This window comes from Meleagris gallopavo, chromosome 29 (genome assembly GCF_905368555.1).
Source record: "Meleagris gallopavo chromosome 29, MGAL_WU_HG_1.1, whole genome shotgun sequence".
Taxonomy (NCBI): Eukaryota; Metazoa; Chordata; class Aves; order Galliformes; family Phasianidae; genus Meleagris; species Meleagris gallopavo.
This window is the reverse complement of record NC_139432.1, coordinates 610,440-634,931: the sequence shown is the minus strand read 5'-3', so window position 1 is coordinate 634,931 and position 24,492 is coordinate 610,440. Positions and strand designations below refer to the sequence as shown.

Below are 24,492 nucleotides of genomic sequence, written 5' to 3'. Positions count from 1 at the left end.
AACGCCATAACCTTAAGAATTATTGCCCTCCTACCTCTATGGAGAAATACAAAATATACTTAAAAACAACAGATTGGAAGCGGATCTAATATTGAAATATTCCTTGGTGACTGTGTGGAGAAGATTGTGAGCCTGGGATACTCAAACAATGAGAAACTAAGAGACATGGTAGTATGCATTGGTACAAGTAGCAGGGGATATTTTGCTGAGAAGGCGTGCAGTTTCTCTCTTGCCTCAAGAGACTGTGTGTCTACCACTGCAATTGCGACGAAAATATGCTGCTTCACTGAGGTCCTTTCCGGAGTCAAACTTACTGACTGCAAGTGTTTCTCATGCAAGGGGTACTCCATGCCATGTGACATCACACCAACAATGAAGGTGGAGAAGGGGAAGGAGGAAGGGAGTGTCTCGTTATGAAAACTTCTGTCCTCCCAAACAACTCCTAGGCCTATGGACTCCCTGCATGCCATAGCATGATAGAATATCACTAGTTGATGGGAAGTAGAGAATGCTTGCTTTCTCTTGCCACGCTACCATGCAGCCCCAAACTGGACTCTGTTGCAAGGAAGACATGGGGCGAGTGGAGTGAGTTCTGTGGTGCTATTGGTAGCAGGGCTTTTCCTCCACCTTCCTTACTTCTTGCTTCACACTGCCGAGCTTATCGGTAAAAAAGAACTAGTGTGAACAGCTAAGTGGATAGCACTCACGGAACTACACTGGATACTTTCATGCAGCCCTAATTTGACTCATGAGGGCACAGCCAATCCCGCTGTTCATGGCTCTGAGAAACTTGTTAAAAAGCAGTGGTGAGAATAGAGACTGCTGAGATTTCTTACCATTTGTTCAGAAAACCTTTCAGAAGCACCTCCCAGGATCGCTGCTGAGAAACATCTCTCTCCCCACCCTTCTTGGAGCACCTTTGCAAGGGGAGGAATAAGACAGACGTGCTGATTGGGATGCAGGAGATCTTTGGTGAGTGAATATTTGGAAACAAGCTCACTGCAAGGGGAGGCCTTGCTGCCAGAAGGACCAAGGAGTCTGCGCTGCGTGACCATGGCTGCCATGCCTCCAGCTGTCCTTCTGCCTTATCCACAGGCAGCATAGGGCCAGTGGGTCCTCCCTAGGCTGGTTCTCTGTCATAAGAGAAAAGTTGTGGCCGTCAGTTGAGGTATCAGGTGAATGGGAAAAAGGGTCCTGTCACTGCCATTGATAAGAAAGAGAGTAAGGAGGATCTGAGGAACTACTGGCCAGTGACTCTCACCTCTGTACCTCATCTGGGAAGATCATGGAACAGATCCTCCTGGATGACATGCTTGATCACATGAGGAATGAGCGTGTGATCTGAGACAGCCAACAAGGCTTCACAAGGGGAAGGTCATGCTTGACCAATCTGGTGGCCTTCTGTGACGGAGTGACGATGTTGGTGGACAAAGGCAAGGCGACCGATGTCACGGCAAGGCGACCTGAGCTTGAGCAAGGCCTTTGATATGGTTCCCCACCACATCCTTGTCTCCAAGTTGGAGGGATGTGGATTTGATGGGTGGACCACCCCATGGATAAAGAATTGGTTGAAAGGCCGCAGACAGAGAGTGGTGATTAATGGTTCTGTGTCCAGGTGGAGGCTGGTAACGAGCGGCATCCCGCAGGGGGAACGACCAAGCTGGAGCCGGGGCTCTCTCTCAGGACTGCTACAAACTTCACGGACTTTGGAGGTCTTTCTACAGGGCCATTGCCAGCAGATTTAGCAGGAAGGAACCTTCTGCCACAGTGGTGACTGTCAAAGCCAACAGCACACTTTTTCAGGCTGGGTCTGATGGGGAAAAGGTGAGGTCCCCACCTGTCACACACGTTTGCTCTGAAGAAGTCTTCAGAGTAGCAGACATCCTGCAGGCACGTGCAGTGCTTGCAGAGTAGAGTGAGTGATGCAGAGGCACAGACTGAGATGCACCACGACTTTATTGAGTCAAAAGAGGGAAAGAAAGTTGCTTCAAGGGGGGACATCAAGCAGGAAGCAGCAGGGACAGAGTCTGCACTAATGGGCATGGTGGATACCCCGCCAGGTGTCCATCTGCCATTCTTCCACAGAGGGAGAAGTGCCATCAGCTCCTCCCTCGGCTGGTCTTCTGGGTTTGACAGACCAGAGGAGCAGAGGTGACAAATAAGAAGTCAGGAGGAAAAGGAGGGAGTGGAAGAGGGGAAAAGCAGACGCGGGCAGCGCATTCTGAGAGTTCACGCTTGCCCCGGCTTTTTGCAAGAGGTGTTGCTTGGTCCCTATGAAAGGAAGTTCTCCGTGCTCTCTCTCCGAGGGCCGCTATCAAATTCTGCGTCCCAAGAGCTAATCCTCCAGGACCATCACCAGCAGCTTTAGCAGGGGAAGCACCTCCTGCCACAGATGCGGCTGCCGAAGCCGGAGAGGCCAAAGCCTCCAGAGGAGATGGGCACACCCTCAGAGCTGAGGATGCTGCCAACGGCAGCGGAGGTGGAGGATCCGACGGCGGTGCTCTGCGGGAAGGAGCTGAGGATGGGTCCGGGCAGAGTCACCACCACGGGAGAGGGCTGGATGACGACGTTGGAGTCCTGGCACTGCCTGACGCAGGGCTCGTTGCAGCTGCTGCCCAGAGGGGTGGGGCCGCAGGGCTGGCAGGGCAGGCGTGGCACGCACTGGTTGTAGCAGGACATGTCTTGAGTGTGGAGGGGCACCTGTTGGGACAGAGAGGCCGGAGCAAAAGAAGAGGAGAGTAAGAAGCAGCCTGCCTTCCCAGCGCAAGTGTCCCAAGGCTCAGTGCTGACTGGAGACACGGAGTCTGTGCAAGGAGACCTGTGGCCTTCTCCTTACATTTGGCCCCGCCAAGGGTGACCAGGCACATTCAGGGTGCTGCCTGGCCCACAGCTCAGGAGACACCTCCGGCGAGACCTAGCATCTGTTGACACCACACCGACTGCCCTTTCCTGTCTCCCTGCACTAGCTGCCTTCCCAAGACCCAGCAGAGGATGAAGGCACCTGTATGTGCAGAGAAATTCCGGAGGAGGACGGAGTGATGAAAGGGCTTCAGACTCACCTTGTTCCTTATTTGTGATGGAGGCAAGAGGAGCGGATGAGAGAGAGAGAAGATGGGCCCGCTTTTATACTGCACGGGCACCGCCCCAGGCCTACAGTCACTGCACGCGAGCAGTAATTTTCCAGGAGACTCACCTCACATGCAAATTATGCTGACCAGTGGTGCAGGTTGTGGTTTTGTTTCCCTCATTTCCATTCCTCATTTCTGAAACGCCAATTCTTCCAGGCTGACCTCTTTCAGGTGTTGGTGCGAGAGACCTAAGGATTACGCCAGGGCAACACCACCAAAATGAGCAGAACTGGGTGAAGAAAATGCTGTTGGCCAAACACAAACACAGCAATACGAAGCCTCTTGGGGAAGAAAGCACGGTTGAGTAACGTGAGAGGAATGCAGCCATAGTGTGTGTGCAGTCAGGAATCAAGTGAGGAGAGCCATAGGCCTGACAGAACTCAGTCTGTCAAGGGACGTGAAGGGCAACAAAGAGGGTTCCTACACAGATCTCAGTGGTGAAAGGAAAATTAGGTGGGTGTTCTCCTCATGGAAATGGGTGACCTGCTTACTGGGGACAGCAAAAATGCTGAGGTCCTGATTGTCTTCTTTGTTTCTTTCTTATCCAGCAAGTGTGGCTTGCAAGAATTCCATGGCTCAGAGGCCACGCTGAAAAGCTGGAGCAATCGAGATGTAGCTTTGGGTCAGGGAAACCTCGAGGAAACTGGATCTGTGTAACACGTTAGGCTTATTTGTCTTATGATGAGATGAGTCCATGAGAGCTGAGGGAGCTGTCCCCACTTGATGAGCGTAGGTTGGTGACTGGGAGAAGTGTCCCAAAGACTGGGCGAAAGTGCGTGTTACTCCTGTTTAAGAAGACCGAGAGAGTGGAAGCAGGGAGCTAGGGGACCAGGGTCTTCAGGTCAGTCTCTTGATAGGAGGCGGAACAGTGCATCCTGGAAAGCCCTGCTCATGAAGGATGAAAATATCTACAGTGTCTCACGCAGCGTGGATTCACTATGGAGAAGTCATGGGTTGATGGAGGTGATTCATCACAAAGAAACAACAAGCCTGAAGGATGTGGGAAGAGGACTGTGTACTTCCTTGCTGGAGTCCAGAAAGGCTTTTGACGTTGTCCTCCGTGAGATGGTCCTAGTGAAGCTGTGGAAGAATGGACTGAATGAGTGCTCCTGAGCACGGAGGAAAAAACAGCTCAGTTGAAGAGGCAAGCAAGCTCGCCAGAAATGAAAAAGGGCTGCTGGGTCCCGGAAGTGTCATGTGGCTGGGGATGGTCGTGGAATGGAAGTGATGAAGAAGGGCGTATGTTCACAAGTTTCTCCTAGACTCAATCAAAGAAGCAATGCATCCTTGCTGCATGGACAAAACACTTCTCTGCCCTGCTGACCTAGAGGGAGATGTGTTGTGGTGCAAAAGTGCTTGCTAATGTCTTTATTCCTATGGAAATCTTTCTGAAGAGACTCTCCCTGTGCAAGGCAATTTACAATCTAATTTTGCATTGCCACGGGTGACCCTTTTGGCGTGGGTCCTCCCCATCTGGGCATGCTGTCGGCAGGCCTGAGCATCACTCGCACCAGGCAATCCCGTCCCTGAGAAGAGGAGGAGCGAGGCACTGTAAAGAAAAGCAGCAAGGCCGTCAACTCAGAAGGACGGACCTTATTCCGTGGTGCTTTTTAGGTTAGAGCAGGGCTCTGGAAGGCAATACTCTCCTTCCACAGAATAACTGATGGTGTGCTATAGTTTCCGTGCCTGGAGACTGTGATGAGAGCGCACAATGCCAAATAAACACAGAAATGTCTGATCCAGAAGAGTAAGCTGTGGGTGAAGACATCTGCAAGCAGCAGAACATCCCACCTGGCTTCTTAGGGAACGAACAGAGGCTCGTGGGGTAGTCTGAGAGACAGACCTTGATGGAGAAGGACAAAATGTGTCCCCGGGCAAAGCAGGTCCAGAGTGTTCAGAAGTGGGCCGCACTGACATGAGGATATGCCTGCCTTGCTACAAAGGCGGTTACAAATAAGGTCCTGACATTTCCCAAGACACACATGCCATTCTGTGCCTGAAGCACAGAATACGTCTTCTACCCGCATTGACGTGTTTCTGCAAGGGAACTCCTTGTGCCTTTCATCCTGGAACTTGAAAGGTGCCTCCGTGGACAAATTGGGAAGGTCAGAAACAAGAAAATGAAATGACAGGGTTGACGGAATCCAAAACCACAACCTGTGCCATTAGAAAGGATAATTTGCATTTGAGGAGAGTCTCTTGAAAAAGTACTGCCAGAGTACAGTGACTGTGGGCCTGGGGCAGAGCACGAGCTGTATAAAAGAAGGCCCGTCTCCTCACTCTCTCAGTCATCCATACCTCTCGCCTTCATCTCCCAGGGAACGAGGTGAGTCTGAATCCCTTTTACCATCACCTGCTTCTCAGGGATTTGTTTGCGCGTCTACGTGCCTTTATCCTAGGTTGGATCTTGGGGAAGCAGGTTGCCCTGAGAGAGGGAAGGGGGCAGCCAGTGTGGCATGATGCTGGGCAATACTTGAGGTGTCTCCTTAGCTATGAGCTAGTCAAGGACCTAGCTGTGCCTGTCCGCTCTTGGCCAAAAGGAAGTGGAAGGGAAGGAGAAGCCCATGGGCTTCCTGACACATCCACCATATCCCTAGGCAGCACTGTGCCTTGACTCTCTCCTCCTGAGATGGCAGGCAGCTTCTCACTCACTTCTGAGATCCTCCTGACCCTCTGTCCCAACAGGTGCCCCTCCAGACACAAAACATGTCCTGCTACGACCAGTGCGTGCCACGCCTGCAGTGTCGGCCCTGCGGCCCCACCCCTCTGGCCAACAGCTGCAACGAGCCCTGCGTCAGGCAGTGCCAGGACTCCAACGTCGTCATCCAGCCCTCTCCCGTGGTGGTGACCCTGCCCGGACCCATCCTCAGCTCCTTCCCGCAGAGCACCGCCGTCGGATCCTCCACCTCCGCTGCCGTTGGCAGCATCCTCAGCTCTGAGGGTGTGCCCATCTCCTCTGGAGGCTTTGGCTTCTCCGGCTTCGGCAGCGGCTTCAGTGGCAGGCGATGCTTCCCCTGCTAAAGCTGCTGGCCATGGCCCCGGAGAAAGACCTCCATAGTCCATGAAGTTTGAAGAAGACCTGAGAGAGAGCACCGGGGCAAATCTCATCTCTCAGAAAACATGCTCCATGACTTCTTTTCCCCTCTTCCATCATTTTTTCTTTTTTTTTTCCCTGTGTCCTTCCTGCTCTCTGTCAACTTTCCTGGACTGTGACTGCCATTGAATCAGCCTCGGAATGTCCAACTGGCCCTGTGCCATCCACGCAAAGGGCAGATGCAGAGCTGGAGGCATGGCTGCCATGATCATGCCGCTCAGAATCTCCTCTGCCCCTAGTGCTTCTGGCAGCAGGGCCTCCCCCTGCATGGACCTAGATTCCAAATTTTCACTCATTAAAGATTTAATGCATTTGAATCTGCACCTCTGTGTTATCCTTTCCCTTGCAAAGGCTGCCCAGTGGAGGGTAGGGGAGAGATGTTTCAAAGTGTTGGTTCTGGGAAAGGGTTCTTCCTTCTCCTTGGAACAATTGGTACTACAGGCTTCTATTGTATTAGGCATGCCTGGGGAGGAATCACTTTGCCCTCCGGTTTCTAAACATTTTGGCTTGTGTAGCGGTCTCAAGGGTCTTTACTTGGACCAGCACTTTTTAACAACTTTTCAGAGACATGTTTGTCTGGGGTAACACAGCAGAGGAAGTTTTTGAGAAAGGTAAGAGTACAGTGCAAATTCTTCTAATGGTCAGCTTTGACGTAAAGCGAGGGGAAGTCAGTGGTTCCAAAGAAGAGGTCCGTTTCTTCAGAATAAAACTTCAGGTTGCATTTTCCACATCTCTATGGATGAGAGCAGGAAGGTAGCAACTATGTCCCCAGCAGCCTTTAGGAAAGAAAGGCATGCCTTCCCATGGTATTTCCTGTGGGGTCCTGGAAAATGCACCTTCCAGCCCATAGTCAGCTTGAGTGCCCTCTACAGGGAGGGAGTTGAAAGAGGGCCTTCCTTGACTGGGGTCCTGAGCATCATCAAGCCTTTGAACAGATTAAACATGAAGAAGCATTTGTGCAGTGGTTGTTGGGCCTGTCCGTGCAGCACCGGCTCTGCAAAGTGGGCTTACTAGCACAACAGGGGAGAATGGCCGCGCCTGGAGCCTCTGGAAGAAAGCCCAGGAGAAACTAGTACAGCACTGACTGACGGAGCATTGGAACAGGCTGCCCAGAGAGGTGGCGAAGTCTCCTTTTCTGGAGATACTCAAAAGTCTCTTGGATTCTTTCCTCTGCAAACTAGTGTGGGGAACCTTCTTTAGCAAGGACTTGAGCTAGATGATCTCCAGTGGTCCCTTCCGACCCCTGTGCTCCGTCGTTCTGTGATTGATATCATACCACCGTTTTGTCTCTTGCAGAGCAGTGCAAGCACGGCATCGAGGCTTTCTCCAACCTCTCTCCAACAAAAGCCTGTACGCTGGGGGAAGGCAAGCTGTGGGGAGGAGGCAGCAAGGGGGCATCTGACGTCAAGAGACTCGAGGCTGAGAGTTGGATTGTGGTTTTGCACTAGAAGCTTCTCAGAGCAAAGTTTGGCCTTTCCTAAACCTTCGTATGAAATGCAGCATAGGATGCTTTTCCAAAAAGTTGCTGGGGCAGAGGCTAGCAGAAGACACGTCAGATACCATGCTTAAAAGCAGAAACCGGAGTGTTCTGAGAGAAGGCAAATCTGCAGGGTAGACATAGGAGAGGGCAGAATGACAAGGATAATTTTAATCCTTAGCACAGGGCAGGACAAAGGTTATATAAACTTAACCTGTAAAATGAACGCCATAACCTTAAGAATTATTGCCCTCCTACCTCTATGGAGAAATACAAAATATACTTAAAAACAACAGATTGGAAGCGGATCTAATATTGAAATATTCCTTGGTGACTGTGTGGAGAAGATTGTGAGCCTGGGATACTCAAACAATGAGAAACTAAGAGACATGGTAGTATGCATTGGTACAAGTAGCAGGGGATATTTTGCTGAGAAGGCGTGCAGTTTCTCTCTTGCCTCAAGAGACTGTGTGTCTACCACTGCAATTGCGACGAAAATATGCTGCTTCACTGAGGTCCTTTCCGGAGTCAAACTTACTGACTGCAAGTGTTTCTCATGCAAGGGGTACTCCATGCCATGTGACATCACACCAACAATGAAGGTGGAGAAGGGGAAGGAGGAAGGGAGTGTCTCGTTATGAAAACTTCTGTCCTCCCAAACAACTCCTAGGCCTATGGACTCCCTGCATGCCATAGCATGATAGAATATCACTAGTTGATGGGAAGTAGAGAATGCTTGCTTTCTCTTGCCACGCTACCATGCAGCCCCAAACTGGACTCTGTTGCAAGGAAGACATGGGGCGAGTGGAGTGAGTTCTGTGGTGCTATTGGTAGCAGGGCTTTTCCTCCACCTTCCTTACTTCTTGCTTCACACTGCCGAGCTTATCGGTAAAAAAGAACTAGTGTGAACAGCTAAGTGGATAGCACTCACGGAACTACACTGGATACTTTCATGCAGCCCTAATTTGACTCATGAGGGCACAGCCAATCCCGCTGTTCATGGCTCTGAGAAACTTGTTAAAAAGCAGTGGTGAGAATAGAGACCGCTGAGATTTCTTACCATTTGTTCAGAAAACCTTTCAGAAGCACCTCCCAGGATCGCTGCTGAGAAACATCTCTCTCCCCACCCTTCTTGGAGCACCTTTGCAAGGGGAGGAATAAGACAGACGTGCTGATTGGGATGCAGGAGATCTTTGGTGAGTGAATATTTGGAAACAAGCTCACTGCAAGGGGAGGCCTTGCTGCCAGAAGGACCAAGGAGTCTGCGCTGCGTGACCATGGCTGCCATGCCTCCAGCTGTCCTTCTGCCTTATCCACAGGCAGCATAGGGCCAGTGGGTCCTCCCTAGGCTGGTTCTCTGTCATAAGAGAAAAGTTGTGGCCGTCAGTTGAGGTATCAGGTGAATGGGAAAAAGGGTCCTGTCACTGCCATTGATAAGAAAGAGAGTAAGGAGGATCTGAGGAACTACTGGCCAGTGACTCTCACCTCTGTACCTCATCTGGGAAGATCATGGAACAGATCCTCCTGGATGACATGCTTGATCACATGAGGAATGAGCGTGTGATCTGAGACAGCCAACAAGGCTTCACAAGGGGAAGGTCATGCTTGACCAATCTGGTGGCCTTCTGTGACGGAGTGACGATGTTGGTGGACAAAGGCAAGGCGACCGATGTCACGGCAAGGCGACCTGAGCTTGAGCAAGGCCTTTGATATGGTTCCCCACCACATCCTTGTCTCCAAGTTGGAGGGATGTGGATTTGATGGGTGGACCACCCCATGGATAAAGAATTGGTTGAAAGGCCGCAGACAGAGAGTGGTGATTAATGGTTCTGTGTCCAGGTGGAGGCTGGTAACGAGCGGCATCCCGCAGGGGGAACGACCAAGCTGGAGCCGGGGCTCTCTCTCAGGACTGCTACAAACTTCACGGACTTTGGAGGTCTTTCTACAGGGCCATTGCCAGCAGATTTAGCAGGAAGGAACCTTCTGCCACAGTGGTGACTGTCAAAGCCAACAGCACACTTTTTCAGGCTGGGTCTGATGGGGAAAAGGTGAGGTCCCCACCTGTCACACACGTTTGCTCTGAAGAAGTCTTCAGAGTAGCAGACATCCTGCAGGCACGTGCAGTGCTTGCAGAGTAGAGTGAGTGATGCAGAGGCACAGACTGAGATGCACCACGACTTTATTGAGTCAAAAGAGGGAAAGAAAGTTGCTTCAAGGGGGGACATCAAGCAGGAAGCAGCAGGGACAGAGTCTGCACTAATGGGCATGGTGGATACCCCGCCAGGTGTCCATCTGCCATTCTTCCACAGAGGGAGAAGTGCCATCAGCTCCTCCCTCGGCTGGTCTTCTGGGTTTGACAGACCAGAGGAGCAGAGGTGACAAATAAGAAGTCAGGAGGAAAAGGAGGGAGTGGAAGAGGGGAAAAGCAGACGCGGGCAGCGCATTCTGAGAGTTCACGCTTGCCCCGGCTTTTTGCAAGAGGTGTTGCTTGGTCCCTATGAAAGGAAGTTCTCCGTGCTCTCTCTCCGAGGGCCGCTATCAAATTCTGCGTCCCAAGAGCTAATCCTCCAGGACCATCACCAGCAGCTTTAGCAGGGGAAGCACCTCCTGCCACAGATGCGGCTGCCGAAGCCGGAGAGGCCAAAGCCTCCAGAGGAGATGGGCACACCCTCAGAGCTGAGGATGCTGCCAACGGCAGCGGAGGTGGAGGATCCGACGGCGGTGCTCTGCGGGAAGGAGCTGAGGATGGGTCCGGGCAGAGTCACCACCACGGGAGAGGGCTGGATGACGACGTTGGAGTCCTGGCACTGCCTGACGCAGGGCTCGTTGCAGCTGCTGCCCAGAGGGGTGGGGCCGCAGGGCTGGCAGGGCAGGCGTGGCACGCACTGGTTGTAGCAGGACATGTCTTGAGTGTGGAGGGGCACCTGTTGGGACAGAGAGGCCGGAGCAAAAGAAGAGGAGAGTAAGAAGCAGCCTGCCTTCCCAGCGCAAGTGTCCCAAGGCTCAGTGCTGACTGGAGACACGGAGTCTGTGCAAGGAGACCTGTGGCCTTCTCCTTACATTTGGCCCCGCCAAGGGTGACCAGGCACATTCAGGGTGCTGCCTGGCCCACAGCTCAGGAGACACCTCCGGCGAGACCTAGCATCTGTTGACACCACACCGACTGCCCTTTCCTGTCTCCCTGCACTAGCTGCCTTCCCAAGACCCAGCAGAGGATGAAGGCACCTGTATGTGCAGAGAAATTCCGGAGGAGGACGGAGTGATGAAAGGGCTTCAGACTCACCTTGTTCCTTATTTGTGATGGAGGCAAGAGGAGCGGATGAGAGAGAGAGAAGATGGGCCCGCTTTTATACTGCACGGGCACCGCCCCAGGCCTACAGTCACTGCACGCGAGCAGTAATTTTCCAGGAGACTCACCTCACATGCAAATTATGCTGACCAGTGGTGCAGGTTGTGGTTTTGTTTCCCTCATTTCCATTCCTCATTTCTGAAACGCCAATTCTTCCAGGCTGACCTCTTTCAGGTGTTGGTGCGAGAGACCTAAGGATTACGCCAGGGCAACACCACCAAAATGAGCAGAACTGGGTGAAGAAAATGCTGTTGGCCAAACACAAACACAGCAATACGAAGCCTCTTGGGGAAGAAAGCACGGTTGAGTAACGTGAGAGGAATGCAGCCATAGTGTGTGTGCAGTCAGGAATCAAGTGAGGAGAGCCATAGGCCTGACAGAACTCAGTCTGTCAAGGGACGTGAAGGGCAACAAAGAGGGTTCCTACACAGATCTCAGTGGTGAAAGGAAAATTAGGTGGGTGTTCTCCTCATGGAAATGGGTGACCTGCTTACTGGGGACAGCAAAAATGCTGAGGTCCTGATTGTCTTCTTTGTTTCTTTCTTATCCAGCAAGTGTGGCTTGCAAGAATTCCATGGCTCAGAGGCCACGCTGAAAAGCTGGAGCAATCGAGATGTAGCTTTGGGTCAGGGAAACCTCGAGGAAACTGGATCTGTGTAACACATTAGGCTTATTTGTCTTATGATGAGATGAGTCCATGAGAGCTGAGGGAGCTGTCCCCACTTGATGAGCGTAGGTTGGTGACTGGGAGAAGTGTCCCAAAGACTGGGCGAAAGTGAGTGTTACTCCTGTTTAAGAAGACCGAGAGAGTGGAAGCAGGGAGCTAGGGGACCAGGGTCTTCAGGTCAGTCTCTTGATAGGAGGCGGAACAGTGCATCCTGGAAAGCCCTGGAGCTTGGAACCCATTTCCATGCTCATGAAGGATGAAAATATCTACAGTGTCTCACGCAGCATGGATTCACTATGGAGAAGTCATGGGTTGATGGAGGTGATTCATCACAAAGAAACAACAAGCCTGAAGGATGTGGGAAGAGGACTGTGTACTTCCTTGCTGGAGTCCAGAAAGGCTTTTGACGTTGTCCTCCGTGAGATGGTCCTAGTGAAGCTGTGGAAGAATGGACTGAATGAGTGCTCCTGAGCACGGAGGAAAAAACAGCTCAGTTGAAGAGGCAAGCAAGCTCGCCAGAAATGAAAAAGGGCTGCTGGGTCCCGGAAGTGTCATGTGGCTGGGGATGGTCGTGGAATGGAAGTGATGAAGAAGGGCGTATGTTCACAAGTTTCTCCTAGACTCAATCAAAGAAGCAATGCATCCTTGCTGCATGGACAAAACACTTCTCTGCCCTGCTGACCTAGAGGGAGATGTGTTGTGGTGCAAAAGTGCTTGCTAATGTCTTTATTCCTATGGAAATCTTTCTGAAGAGACTCTCCCTGTGCAAGGCAATTTACAATCTAATTTTGCATTGCCACGGGTGACCCTTTTGGCGTGGGTCCTCCCCATCTGGGCATGCTGTCGGCAGGCCTGAGCATCACTCGCACCAGGCAATCCCGTCCCTGAGAAGAGGAGGAGCGAGGCACTGTAAAGAAAAGCAGCAAGGCCGTCAACTCAGAAGGACGGACCTTATTCCGTGGTGCTTTTTAGGTTAGAGCAGGGCTCTGGAAGGCAATACTCTCCTTCCACAGAATAACTGATGGTGTGCTATAGTTTCCGTGCCTGGAGACTGTGATGAGAGCGCACAATGCCAAATAAACACAGAAATGTCTGATCCAGAAGAGTAAGCTGTGGGTGAAGACATCTGCAAGCAGCAGAACATCCCACCTGGCTTCTTAGGGAACGAACAGAGGCTCGTGGGGTAGTCTGAGAGACAGACCTTGATGGAGAAGGACAAAATGTGTCCCCGGGCAAAGCAGGTCCAGAGTGTTCAGAAGTGGGCCGCACTGACATGAGGATATGCCTGCCTTGCTACAAAGGCGGTTACAAATAAGGTCCTGACATTTCCCAAGACACACATGCCATTCTGTGCCTGAAGCACAGAATACGTCTTCTACCCGCATTGACGTGTTTCTGCAAGGGAACTCCTTGTGCCTTTCATCCTGGAACTTGAAAGGTGCCTCCGTGGACAAATTGGGAAGGTCAGAAACAAGAAAATGAAATGACAGGGTTGACGGAATCCAAAACCACAACCTGTGCCATTAGAAAGGATAATTTGCATTTGAGGAGAGTCTCTTGAAAAAGTACTGCCAGAGTACAGTGACTGTGGGCCTGGGGCAGAGCACGAGCTGTATAAAAGAAGGCCCGTCTCCTCACTCTCTCAGTCATCCATACCTCTCGCCTTCATCTCCCAGGGAACGAGGTGAGTCTGAATCCCTTTTACCATCACCTGCTTCTCAGGGATTTGTTTGCGCGTCTACGTGCCTTTATCCTAGGTTGGATCTTGGGGAAGCAGGTTGCCCTGAGAGAGGGAAGGGGGCAGCCAGTGTGGCATGATGCTGGGCAATACTTGAGGTGTCTCCTTAGCTATGAGCTAGTCAAGGACCTAGCTGTGCCTGTCCGCTCTTGGCCAAAAGGAAGTGGAAGGGAAGGAGAAGCCCATGGGCTTCCTGACACATCCACCATATCCCTAGGCAGCACTGTGCCTTGACTCTCTCCTCCTGAGATGGCAGGCAGCTTCTCACTCACTTCTGAGATCCTCCTGACCCTCTGTCCCAACAGGTGCCCCTCCAGACACAAAACATGTCCTGCTACGACCAGTGCGTGCCACGCCTGCAGTGTCGGCCCTGCGGCCCCACCCCTCTGGCCAACAGCTGCAACGAGCCCTGCGTCAGGCAGTGCCAGGACTCCAACGTCGTCATCCAGCCCTCTCCCGTGGTGGTGACCCTGCCCGGACCCATCCTCAGCTCCTTCCCGCAGAGCACCGCCGTCGGATCCTCCACCTCCGCTGCCGTTGGCAGCATCCTCAGCTCTGAGGGTGTGCCCATCTCCTCTGGAGGCTTTGGCTTCTCCGGCTTCGGCAGCGGCTTCAGTGGCAGGCGATGCTTCCCCTGCTAAAGCTGCTGGCCATGGCCCCGGAGAAAGACCTCCATAGTCCATGAAGTTTGAAGAAGACCTGAGAGAGAGCACCGGGGCAAATCTCATCTCTCAGAAAACATGCTCCATGACTTCTTTTCCCCCCTTCCATCATTTTTTCTTTTTTTTTTCCCTGTGTCCTTCCTGCTCTCTGTCAACTTTCCTGGACTGTGACTGCCATTGAATCAGCCTCGGAATGTCCAACTGGCCCTGTGCCATCCACGCAAAGGGCAGATGCAGAGCTGGAGGCATGGCTGCCATGATCATGCCGCTCAGAATCTCCTCTGCCCCTAGTGCTTCTGGCAGCAGGGCCTCCCCCTGCATGGACCTAGATTCCAAATTTTCACTCATTAAAGATTTAATGCATTTGAATCTGCACCTCTGTGTTATCCTTTCCCTTGCAAAGGCTGCCCAGTGGAGGGTAGGGGAGAGATGTTTCAAAGTGTTGGTTCTGGGAAAGGGTTCTTCCTTCTCCTTGGAACAATTGGTACTACAGGCTTCTATTGTATTAGGCATGCCTGGGGAGGAATCACTTTGCCCTCCGGTTTCTAAACATTTTGGCTTGTGTAGCGGTCTCAAGGGTCTTTACTTGGACCAGCACTTTTTAACAACCTTTCAGAGACATGTTTGTCTGGGGTAACACAGCAGAGGAAGTTTTTGAGAAAGGTAAGAGTACAGTGCAAATTCTTCTAAAGGTCAGCTTTGACGTAAAGCGAGGGGAAGTCAGTGGTTCCAAAGAAGAGGTCCGTTTCTTCAGAATAAAACTTCAGGTTGCATTTTCCACATCTCTATGGATGAGAGCAGGAAGGTAGCAACTATGTCCCCAGCAGCCTTTAGGAAAGAAAGGCATGCCTTCCCATGGTATTTCCTGTGGGGTCCTGGAAAATGCACCTTCCAGCCCATAGTCAGCTTGAGTGCCCTCTACAGGGAGGGAGTTGAAAGAGGGCCTTCCTTGACTGGGGTCCTGAGCATCATCAAGCCTTTGAACAGATTAAACATGAAGAAGCATTTGTGCAGTGGTTGTTGGGCCTGTCCGTGCAGCACCGGCTCTGCAAAGTGGGCTTACTAGCACAACAGGGGAGAATGGCCGCGCCTGGAGCCTCTGGAAGAAAGCCCAGGAGAAACTAGTACAGCACTGACTGACGGAGCATTGGAACAGGCTGCCCAGAGAGGTGGCGAAGTCTCCTTTTCTGGAGATACTCAAAAGTCTCTTGGATTCTTTCCTCTGCAAACTAGTGTGGGGAACCTTCTTTAGCAAGGACTTGAGCTAGATGATCTCCAGTGGTCCCTTCCGACCCCTGTGCTCCGTCGTTCTGTGATTGATATCATACCACCGTTTTGTCTCTTGCAGAGCAGTGCAAGCACGGCATCGAGGCTTTCTCCAACCTCTCTCCAACAAAAGCCTGTACGCTGGGGGAAGGCAAGCTGTGGGGAGGAGGCAGCAAGGGGGCATCTGACGTCAAGAGACTCGAGGCTGAGAGTTGGATTGTGGTTTTGCACTAGAAGCTTCTCAGAGCAAAGTTTGGCCTTTCCTAAACCTTCGTATGAAATGCAGCATAGGATGCTTTTCCAAAAAGTTGCTGGGGCAGAGGCTAGCAGAAGACACGTCAGATACCATGCTTAAAAGCAGAAACCGGAGTGTTCTGAGAGAAGGCAAATCTGCAGGGTAGACATAGGAGAGGGCAGAATGACAAGGATAATTTTAATCCTTAGCACAGGGCAGGACAAAGGTTATATAAACTTAACCTGTAAAATGAACGCCATAACCTTAAGAATTATTGCCCTCCTACCTCTATGGAGAAATACAAAATATACTTAAAAACAACAGATTGGAAGCGGATCTAATATTGAAATATTCCTTGGTGACTGTGTGGAGAAGATTGTGAGCCTGGGATACTCAAACAATGAGAAACTAAGAGACATGGTAGTATGCATTGGTACAAGTAGCAGGGGATATTTTGCTGAGAAGGCGTGCAGTTTCTCTCTTGCCTCAAGAGACTGTGTGTCTACCACTGCAATTGCGACGAAAATATGCTGCTTCACTGAGGTCCTTTCCGGAGTCAAACTTACTGACTGCAAGTGTTTCTCATGCAAGGGGTACTCCATGCCATGTGACATCACACCAACAATGAAGGTGGAGAAGGGGAAGGAGGAAGGGAGTGTCTCGTTATGAAAACTTCTGTCCTCCCAAACAACTCCTAGGCCTATGGACTCCCTGCATGCCATAGCATGATAGAATATCACTAGTTGATGGGAAGTAGAGAATGCTTGCTTTCTCTTGCCACGCTACCATGCAGCCCCAAACTGGACTCTGTTGCAAGGAAGACATGGGGCGAGTGGAGTGAGTTCTGTGGTGCTATTGGTAGCAGGGCTTTTCCTCCACCTTCCTTACTTCTTGCTTCACACTGCCGAGCTTATCGGTAAAAAAGAACTAGTGTGAACAGCTAAGTGGATAGCACTCACGGAACTACACTGGATACTTTCATGCAGCCCTAATTTGACTCATGAGGGCACAGCCAATCCCGCTGTTCATGGCTCTGAGAAACTTGTTAAAAAGCAGTGGTGAGAATAGAGACCGCTGAGATTTCTTACCATTTGTTCAGAAAACCTTTCAGAAGCACCTCCCAGGATCGCTGCTGAGAAACATCTCTCTCCCCACCCTTCTTGGAGCACCTTTGCAAGGGGAGGAATAAGACAGACGTGCTGATTGGGATGCAGGAGATCTTTGGTGAGTGAATATTTGGAAACAAGCTCACTGCAAGGGGAGGCCTTGCTGCCAGAAGGACCAAGGAGTCTGCGCTGCGTGACCATGGCTGCCATGCCTCCAGCTGTCCTTCTGCCTTATCCACAGGCAGCATAGGGCCAGTGGGTCCTCCCTAGGCTGGTTCTCTGTCATAAGAGAAAAGTTGTGGCCGTCAGTTGAGGTATCAGGTGAATGGGAAAAAGGGTCCTGTCACTGCCATTGATAAGAAAGAGAGTAAGGAGGATCTGAGGAACTACTGGCCAGTGACTCTCACCTCTGTACCTCATCTGGGAAGATCATGGAACAGATCCTCCTGGATGACATGCTTGATCACATGAGGAATGAGCGTGTGATCTGAGACAGCCAACAAGGCTTCACAAGGGGAAGGTCATGCTTGACCAATCTGGTGGCCTTCTGTGACGGAGTGACGATGTTGGTGGACAAAGGCAAGGCGACCGATGTCACGGCAAGGCGACCTGAGCTTGAGCAAGGCCTTTGATATGGTTCCCCACCACATCCTTGTCTCCAAGTTGGAGGGATGTGGATTTGATGGGTGGACCACCCCATGGATAAAGAATTGGTTGAAAGGCCGCAGACAGAGAGTGGTGATTAATGGTTCTGTGTCCAGGTGGAGGCTGGTAACGAGCGGCATCCCGCAGGGGGAACGACCAAGCTGGAGCCGGGGCTCTCTCTCAGGACTGCTACAAACTTCACGGACTTTGGAGGTCTTTCTACAGGGCCATTGCCAGCAGATTTAGCAGGAAGGAACCTTCTGCCACAGTGGTGACTGTCAAAGCCAACAGCACACTTTTTCAGGCTGGGTCTGATGGGGAAAAGGTGAGGTCCCCACCTGTCACACACGTTTGCTCTGAAGAAGTCTTCAGAGTAGCAGACATCCTGCAGGCACGTGCAGTGCTTGCAGAGTAGAGTGAGTGATGCAGAGGCACAGACTGAGATGCACCACGACTTTATTGAGTCAAAAGAGGGAAAGAAAGTTGCTTCAAGGGGGGACATCAAGCAGGAAGCAGCAGGGACAGAGTCTGCACTAATGGGCATGGTGGATACCCCGCCAGGTGTCCATCTGCCATTCTTCCACAGAGGGAGAAGTGCCATCAGCTCCTCCCTCGGCTGGTCTTCTGGGTTTGACAGACCAGAGGAGCAGAGGTGACAAATAAGAAGTCAGGAGGAAAAGGAGGGAGTGGAAGAGGGGAAAAGCAGACGCGGGCAGCGCATTCTGAGAGTTCACGCTTGCCCCGGCTTTTTGCAAGAGGTGTTGCTTGGTCCCTATGAAAGGAAGTTCTCCGTGCTCTCTCTCCGAGGGCCGCTATCAAATTCTGCGTCCCAAGAGCTAATCCTCCAGGACCATCACCAGCAGCTTTAGCAGGGGAAGCACCTCCTGCCACAGATGCGGCTGCCGAAGCCGGAGAGGCCAAAGCCTCCAGAGGAGATGGGCACACCCTCAGAGCTGAGGATGCTGCCAACGGCAGCGGAGGTGGAGGATCCGACGGCGGTGCTCTGCGGGAAGGAGCTGAGGATGGGTCCGGGCAGAGTCACCACCACGGGAGAGGGCTGGATGACGACGTTGGAGTCCTGGCACTGCCTGACGCAGGGCTCGTTGCAGCTGCTGCCCAGAGGGGTGGGGCCGCAGGGCTGGCAGGGCAGGCGTGGCACGCACTGGTTGTAGCAGGACATGTCTTGAGTGTGGAGGGGCACCTGTTGGGACAGAGAGGCCGGAGCAAAAGAAGAGGAGAGTAAGAAGCAGCCTGCCTTCCCAGCGCAAGTGTCCCAAGGCTCAGTGCTGACTGGAGACACGGAGTCTGTGCAAGGAGACCTGTGGCCTTCTCCTTACATTTGGCCCCGCCAAGGGTGACCAGGCACATTCAGGGTGCTGCCTGGCCCATAGCTCAGGAGACACCTCCGGCGAGACCTAGCATCTGTTGACACCACACCGACTGCCCTTTCCTGTCTCCCTGCACTAGCTGCCTTCCCAAGACCCAGCAGAGGATGAAGGCACCTGTATGTGCAGAGAAATTCCGGAGGAGGACGGAGTGATGAAAGGGCTTCAGACTCACCTTGTTCCTTATTTGTGATGGAGGCAAGAGGAGCGGATGAGAGAGAGAGAAGATGGGCCCGCTTTTATACTGCACGGGCACCGCCCCAGGCCTACAGTCACTGCACGCGAGCAGTAATTTTCCAGGAGACTCACCTCACATGCAAATTATGCTGACCAGTGGTGCAGGTTGTGGTTTTGTTTCCCTCATTTCCATTCCTCATTTCTGAAACGCCAATTCTTCCAGGCTGACCTCTTTCAGGTGTTGGTGCGAGAGACCTAAGGATTACGCCAGGGCAACACCACCAAAATGAGCAGAACTGGGTGAAGAAAATGCTGTTGGCCAAACACAAACACAGCAATACGAAGCCTCTTGGGGAAGAAAGCACGGTTGAGTAACGTGAGAGGAATGCAGCCATAGTGTGTGTGCAGTCAGGAATCAAGTGAGGAGAGCCATAGGCCTGACAGAACTCAGTCTGTCAAGGGACGTGAAGGGCAACAAAGAGGGTTCCTACACAGATCTCAGTGGTGAAAGGAAAATTAGGTGGGTGTTCTCCTCATGGAAATGGGTGACCTGCTTACTGGGGACAGCAAAAATGCTGAGGTCCTGATTGTCTTCTTTGTTTCTTTCTTATCCAGCAAGTGTGGCTTGCAAGAATTCCATGGCTCAGAGGCCACGCTGAAAAGCTGGAGCAATCGAGATGTAGCTTTGGATCAGGGAAACCTCGAGGAAACTGGATCTGTGTAACACATTAGGCTTATTTGTCTTATGATGAGATGAGTCCATGAGAGCTGAGGGAGCTGTCCCCACTTGATGAGCGTAGGTTGGTGACTGGGAGAAGTGTCCCAAAGACTGGGCGAAAGTGCGTGTTACTCCTGTTTAAGAAGACCGAGAGAGTGGAAGCAGGGAGCTAGGGGACCAGGGTCTTCAGGTCAGTCTCTTGATAGGAGGCGGAACAGTGCATCCTGGAAAGCCCTGGAGCTTGGAACCCATTTCCATGCTCATGAAGGATGAAAATATCTACAGTGTCTCACGCAGCATGGATTCACTATGGAGAAGTCATGGGTTGATGGAGGTGATTCATCACAAAGAAACAACAAGCCTGAAGGATGTGGGAAGAGGACTGTGTACTTCCTTGCTGGAGTCCAGAAAGGCTTTTGACGTTGTCCTCCGTGAGATGGTCCTAGTGAAGCTGTGGAAGAATGGACTGAATGAGTGCTCCTGAGCACGGAGGAAAAAACAGCTCAGTTGAAGAGGCAAGCAAGCTCGCCAGAAATGAAAAAGGGCTGCTGGGTCCCGGAAGTGTCATGTGGCTGGGGATGGTCGTGGAATGGAAGTGATGAAGAAGGGCGTATGTTCACAAGTTTCTCCTAGACTCAATCAAAGAAGCAATGCATCCTTGCTGCATGGACAAAACACTTCTCTGCCCTGCTGACCTAGAGGGAGATGTGTTGTGGTGCAAAAGTGCTTGCTAATGTCTTTATTCCTATGGAAATCTTTCTGAAGAGACTCTCCCTGTGCAAGGCAATTTACAATCTAATTTTGCATTGCCACGGGTGACCCTTTTGGCGTGGGTCCTCCCCATCTGGGCATGCTGTCGGCAGGCCTGAGCATCACTCGCACCAGGCAATCCCGTCCCTGAGAAGAGGAGGAGCGAGGCACTGTAAAGAAAAGCAGCAAGGCCGTCAACTCAGAAGGACGGACCTTATTCCGTGGTGCTTTTTAGGTTAGAGCAGGGCTCTGGAAGGCAATACTCTCCTTCCACAGAATAACTGATGGTGTGCTATAGTTTCCGTGCCTGGAGACTGTGATGAGAGCGCACAATGCCAAATAAACACAGAAATGTCTGATCCAGAAGAGTAAGCTGTGGGTGAAGACATCTGCAAGCAGCAGAACATCCCACCTGGCTTCTTAGGGAACGAACAGAGGCTCGTGGGGTAGTCTGAGAGACAGACCTTGATGGAGAAGGACAAAATGTGTCCCCGGGCAAAGCAGGTCCAGAGTGTTCAGAAGTGGGCCGCACTGACATGAGGATATGCCTGCCTTGCTACAAAGGCGGTTACAAATAAGGTCCTGACATTTCCCAAGACACACATGCCATTCTGTGCCTGAAGCACAGAATACGTCTTCTACCCGCATTGACGTGTTTCTGCAAGGGAACTCCTTGTGCCTTTCATCCTGGAACTTGAAAGGTGCCTCCGTGGACAAATTGGGAAGGTCAGAAACAAGAAAATGAAATGACAGGGTTGACGGAATCCAAAACCACAACCTGTGCCATTAGAAAGGATAATTTGCATTTGAGGAGAGTCTCTTGAAAAAGTACTGCCAGAGTACAGTGACTGTGGGCCTGGGGCAGAGCACGAGCTGTATAAAAGAAGGCCCGTCTCCTCACTCTCTCAGTCATCCATACTCTCGCCTTCATCTCCCAGGGAACGAGGTGAGTCTGAATCCCTTTTACCATCACCTGCTTCTCAGGGATTTGTTTGCGCGTCTACGTGCCTTTATCCTAGGTTGGATCTTGGGGAAGCAGGTTGCCCTGAGAGAGGGAAGGGGGCAGCCAGTGTGGCATGATGCTGGGCAATACTTGAGGTGTCTCCTTAGCTATGAGCTAGTCAAGGACCTAGCTGTGCCTGTCCGCTCTTGGCCAAAAGGAAGTGGAAGGGAAGGAGAAGCCCATGGGCTTCCTGACACATCCACCATATCCCTAGGCAGCACTGTGCCTTGACTCTCTCCTCCTGAGATGGCAGGCAGCTTCTCACTCACTTCTGAGATCCTCCTGACCCTCTGTCCCAACAGGTGCCCCTCCAGACACAAAACATGTCCTGCTACGACCAGTGCGTGCCACGCCTGCAGTGTCGGCCCTGCGGCCCCACCCCTCTGGCCAACAGCTGCAACGAGCCCTGCGTCAGGCAGTGCCAGGACTCCAACGTCGTCATCCAGCCCTCTCCCGTGGTGGTGACCCTGCCCGGACCCATCCTCAGCTCCTTCCCGCAGAGCACCGCCGTCGGATCCTCCACCTCCGCTGCCGTTGGCAGCATCCTCAGCTCTGAGGGTGTGCCCATCTCCTCTGGAGGCTTTGGCTTCTCCGGCTTCGGCAGCGGCTTCAGTGGCAGGCGATGCTTCCCCTGCTAAAGCTGCTGGCCATGGCCCCGGAGAAAGACCTCCATAGTCCATGAAGTTTGAAGAAGACCTGAGAGAGAGCACCGGGGCAAATCTCATCTCTCAGAAAACATGCTCCATGACTTCTTTTCCCCTCTTCCATCATTTTTTCTTTTTTTTTTCCCTGTGTCCTTCCTGCTCTCTGTCAACTTTCCTGGACTGTGACTGCCATTGAATCAGCCTCGGAATGTCCAACTGGCCCTGTGCCATCCACGCAAAGGGCAGATGCAGAGCTGGAGGCATGGCTGCCATGATCATGCCGCTCAGAATCTCCTCTGCCCCTAGTGCTTCTGGCAGCAGGGCCTCCCCCTGCATGGACCTAGATTCCAAATTTTCACTCATTAAAGATTTAATGCATTTGAATCTGCACCTCTGTGTTATCCTTTCCCTTGCAAAGGCTGCCCAGTGGAGGGTAGGGGAGAGATGTTTCAAAGTGTTGGTTCTGGGAAAGGGTTCTTCCTTCTCCTTGGAACAATTGGTACTACAGGCTTCTATTGTATTAGGCATGCCTGGGGAGGAATCACTTTGCCCTCCGGTTTCTAAACATTTTGGCTTGTGTAGCGGTCTCAAGGGTCTTTACTTGGACCAGCACTTTTTAACAACTTTTCAGAGACATGTTTGTCTGGGGTAACACAGCAGAGGAAGTTTTTGAGAAAGGTAAGAGAACAGTGCAAATTCTTCTAATGGTCAGTTTTGACGTAAAGCGAGGGGAAGTCAGTGGTTCCAAAGAAGAGGTCCGTTTCTTCAGAATAAAACTTCAGGTTGCATTTTCCACGTCTCTATGGATGAGAGCAGGAAGGTAGCAACTATGTCCCCAGCAGCCTTTAGGAAAGAAAGGCATGCCTTCCCATGGTATTTCCTGTGGGGTCCTGGAAAATGCACCTTCCAGCCCATAGTCAGCTTGAGTGCCCTCTACAGGGAGGGAGTTGAAAGAGGGCCTTCCTTGACTGGGGTCCTGAGCATCATCAAGCCTTTGAACAGATTAAACATGAAGAAGCATTTGTGCAGTGGTTGTTGGGCCTGTCCGTGCAGCACCGGCTCTGCAAAGTGGGCTTACTAGCACAACAGGGGAGAATGGCCGCGCCTGGAGCCTCTGGAAGAAAGCCCAGGAGAAACTAGTACAGCACTGACTGACGGAGCATTGGAACAGGCTGCCCAGAGAGGTGGCGAAGTCTCCTTTTCTGGAGATACTCAAAAGTCTCTTGGATTCTTTCCTCTGCAAACTAGTGTGGGGAACCTTCTTTAGCAAGGACTTGAGCTAGATGATCTCCAGTGGTCCCTTCCGACCCCTGTGCTCCGTCGTTCTGTGATTGATATCATACCACCGTTTTGTCTCTTGCAGAGCAGTGCAAGCACGGCATCGAGGCTTTCTCCAACCTCTCTCCAACAAAAGCCTGTACGCTGGGGGAAGGCAAGCTGTGGGGAGGAGGCAGCAAGGGGGCATCTGACGTCAAGAGACTCGAGGCTGAGAGTTGGATTGTGGTTTTGCACTAGAAGCTTCTCAGAGCAAAGTTTGGCCTTTCCTAAACCTTCGTATGAAATGCAGCATAGGATGCTTTTCCAAAAAGTTGCTGGGGCAGAGGCTAGCAGAAGACACGTCAGATACCATGCTTAAAAGCAGAAACCGGAGTGTTCTGAGAGAAGGCAAATCTGCAGGGTAGACATAGGAGAGGGCAGAATGACAAGGATAATTTTAATCCTTAGCACAGGGCAGGACAAAGGTTATATAAACTTAACCTGTAAAATGAACGCCATAACCTTAAGAATTATTGCCCTCCTACCTCTATGGAGAAATACAAAATATACTTAAAAACAACAGATTGGAAGCGGATCTAATATTGAAATATTCCTTGGTGACTGTGTGGAGAAGATTGTGAGCCTGGGATACTCAAACAATGAGAAACTAAGAGACATGGTAGTATGCATTGGTACAAGTAGCAGGGGATATTTTGCTGAGAAGGCGTGCAGTTTCTCTCTTGCCTCAAGAGACTGTGTGTCTACCACTGCAATTGCGACGAAAATATGCTGCTTCACTGAGGTCCTTTCCGGAGTCAAACTTACTGACTGCAAGTGTTTCTCATGCAAGGGGTACTCCATGCCATGTGACATCACACCAACAATGAAGGTGGAGAAGGGGAAGGAGGAAGGGAGTGTCTCGTTATGAAAACTTCTGTCCTCCCAAACAACTCCTAGGCCTATGGACTCCCTGCATGCCATAGCATGATAGAATATCACTAGTTGATGGGAAGTAGAGAATGCTTGCTTTCTCTTGCCACGCTACCATGCAGCCCCAAACTGGACTCTGTTGCAAGGAAGACATGGGGCGAGTGGAGTGAGTTCTGTGGTGCTATTGGTAGCAGGGCTTTTCCTCCACCTTCCTTACTTCTTGCTTCACACTGCCGAGCTTATCGGTAAAAAAGAACTAGT

At 51.6% G+C, this 24,492-nt stretch overlaps 6 protein-coding genes across 6 annotated transcripts; 3 read left to right on the top strand and 3 right to left on the bottom strand.

Moving 5' to 3' along the window:
* Window positions 1-2,364: 2,364 nt before the first annotated feature.
* Window positions 2,365-3,178, bottom strand: LOC146542553 (feather keratin 1-like). Its single transcript, XM_085210990.1, has 2 exons — window positions 3,056-3,178; window positions 2,365-2,700 (listed from the first exon to the last, which is right to left on the bottom strand). Exon 2 carries the CDS (start codon window positions 2,677-2,679, stop codon window positions 2,365-2,367), a length of 315 nt encoding a protein of 104 aa, XP_085067116.1. The 5' UTR covers window positions 2,680-2,700; window positions 3,056-3,178.
* Window positions 3,179-5,834: 2,656 nt separating this feature from the next.
* On the top strand, window positions 5,835-6,535 carry LOC146542552 (feather keratin 1-like). The gene has a single exon (XM_085210895.1). It carries the CDS (start codon window positions 5,835-5,837, stop codon window positions 6,147-6,149), a length of 315 nt encoding a protein of 104 aa, XP_085067021.1. The 3' UTR covers window positions 6,150-6,535.
* A 3,752-nt stretch (window positions 6,536-10,287) lies between these two features.
* Window positions 10,288-11,101, bottom strand: LOC146542551 (feather keratin 1-like). The gene is made up of 2 exons (XM_085210989.1): window positions 10,979-11,101; window positions 10,288-10,623 (listed from the first exon to the last, which is right to left on the bottom strand). Exon 2 carries the CDS (start codon window positions 10,600-10,602, stop codon window positions 10,288-10,290), a length of 315 nt encoding a protein of 104 aa, XP_085067115.1. The 5' UTR covers window positions 10,603-10,623; window positions 10,979-11,101.
* A 2,678-nt stretch (window positions 11,102-13,779) lies between these two features.
* On the top strand, window positions 13,780-14,094 carry LOC104917389 (feather keratin 1-like). The gene has a single exon (XM_010728571.3). The coding sequence runs from the start codon at window positions 13,780-13,782 to the stop codon at window positions 14,092-14,094; it is 315 nt and encodes a 104-aa protein (XP_010726873.1).
* A 4,138-nt stretch (window positions 14,095-18,232) lies between these two features.
* LOC109364338 (feather keratin 1-like) lies at window positions 18,233-19,046 on the bottom strand. Its single transcript, XM_085210962.1, has 2 exons — window positions 18,924-19,046; window positions 18,233-18,568 (listed from the first exon to the last, which is right to left on the bottom strand). Exon 2 carries the CDS (start codon window positions 18,545-18,547, stop codon window positions 18,233-18,235), a length of 315 nt encoding a protein of 104 aa, XP_085067088.1. The 5' UTR covers window positions 18,548-18,568; window positions 18,924-19,046.
* Window positions 19,047-21,723: 2,677 nt separating this feature from the next.
* Window positions 21,724-22,424, top strand: LOC146542550 (feather keratin 1-like). Its single transcript, XM_085210845.1, has one exon. The coding sequence runs from the start codon at window positions 21,724-21,726 to the stop codon at window positions 22,036-22,038; it is 315 nt and encodes a 104-aa protein (XP_085066971.1). The 3' UTR covers window positions 22,039-22,424.
* The last annotated feature ends 2,068 nt before the right edge of the window (window positions 22,425-24,492 follow it).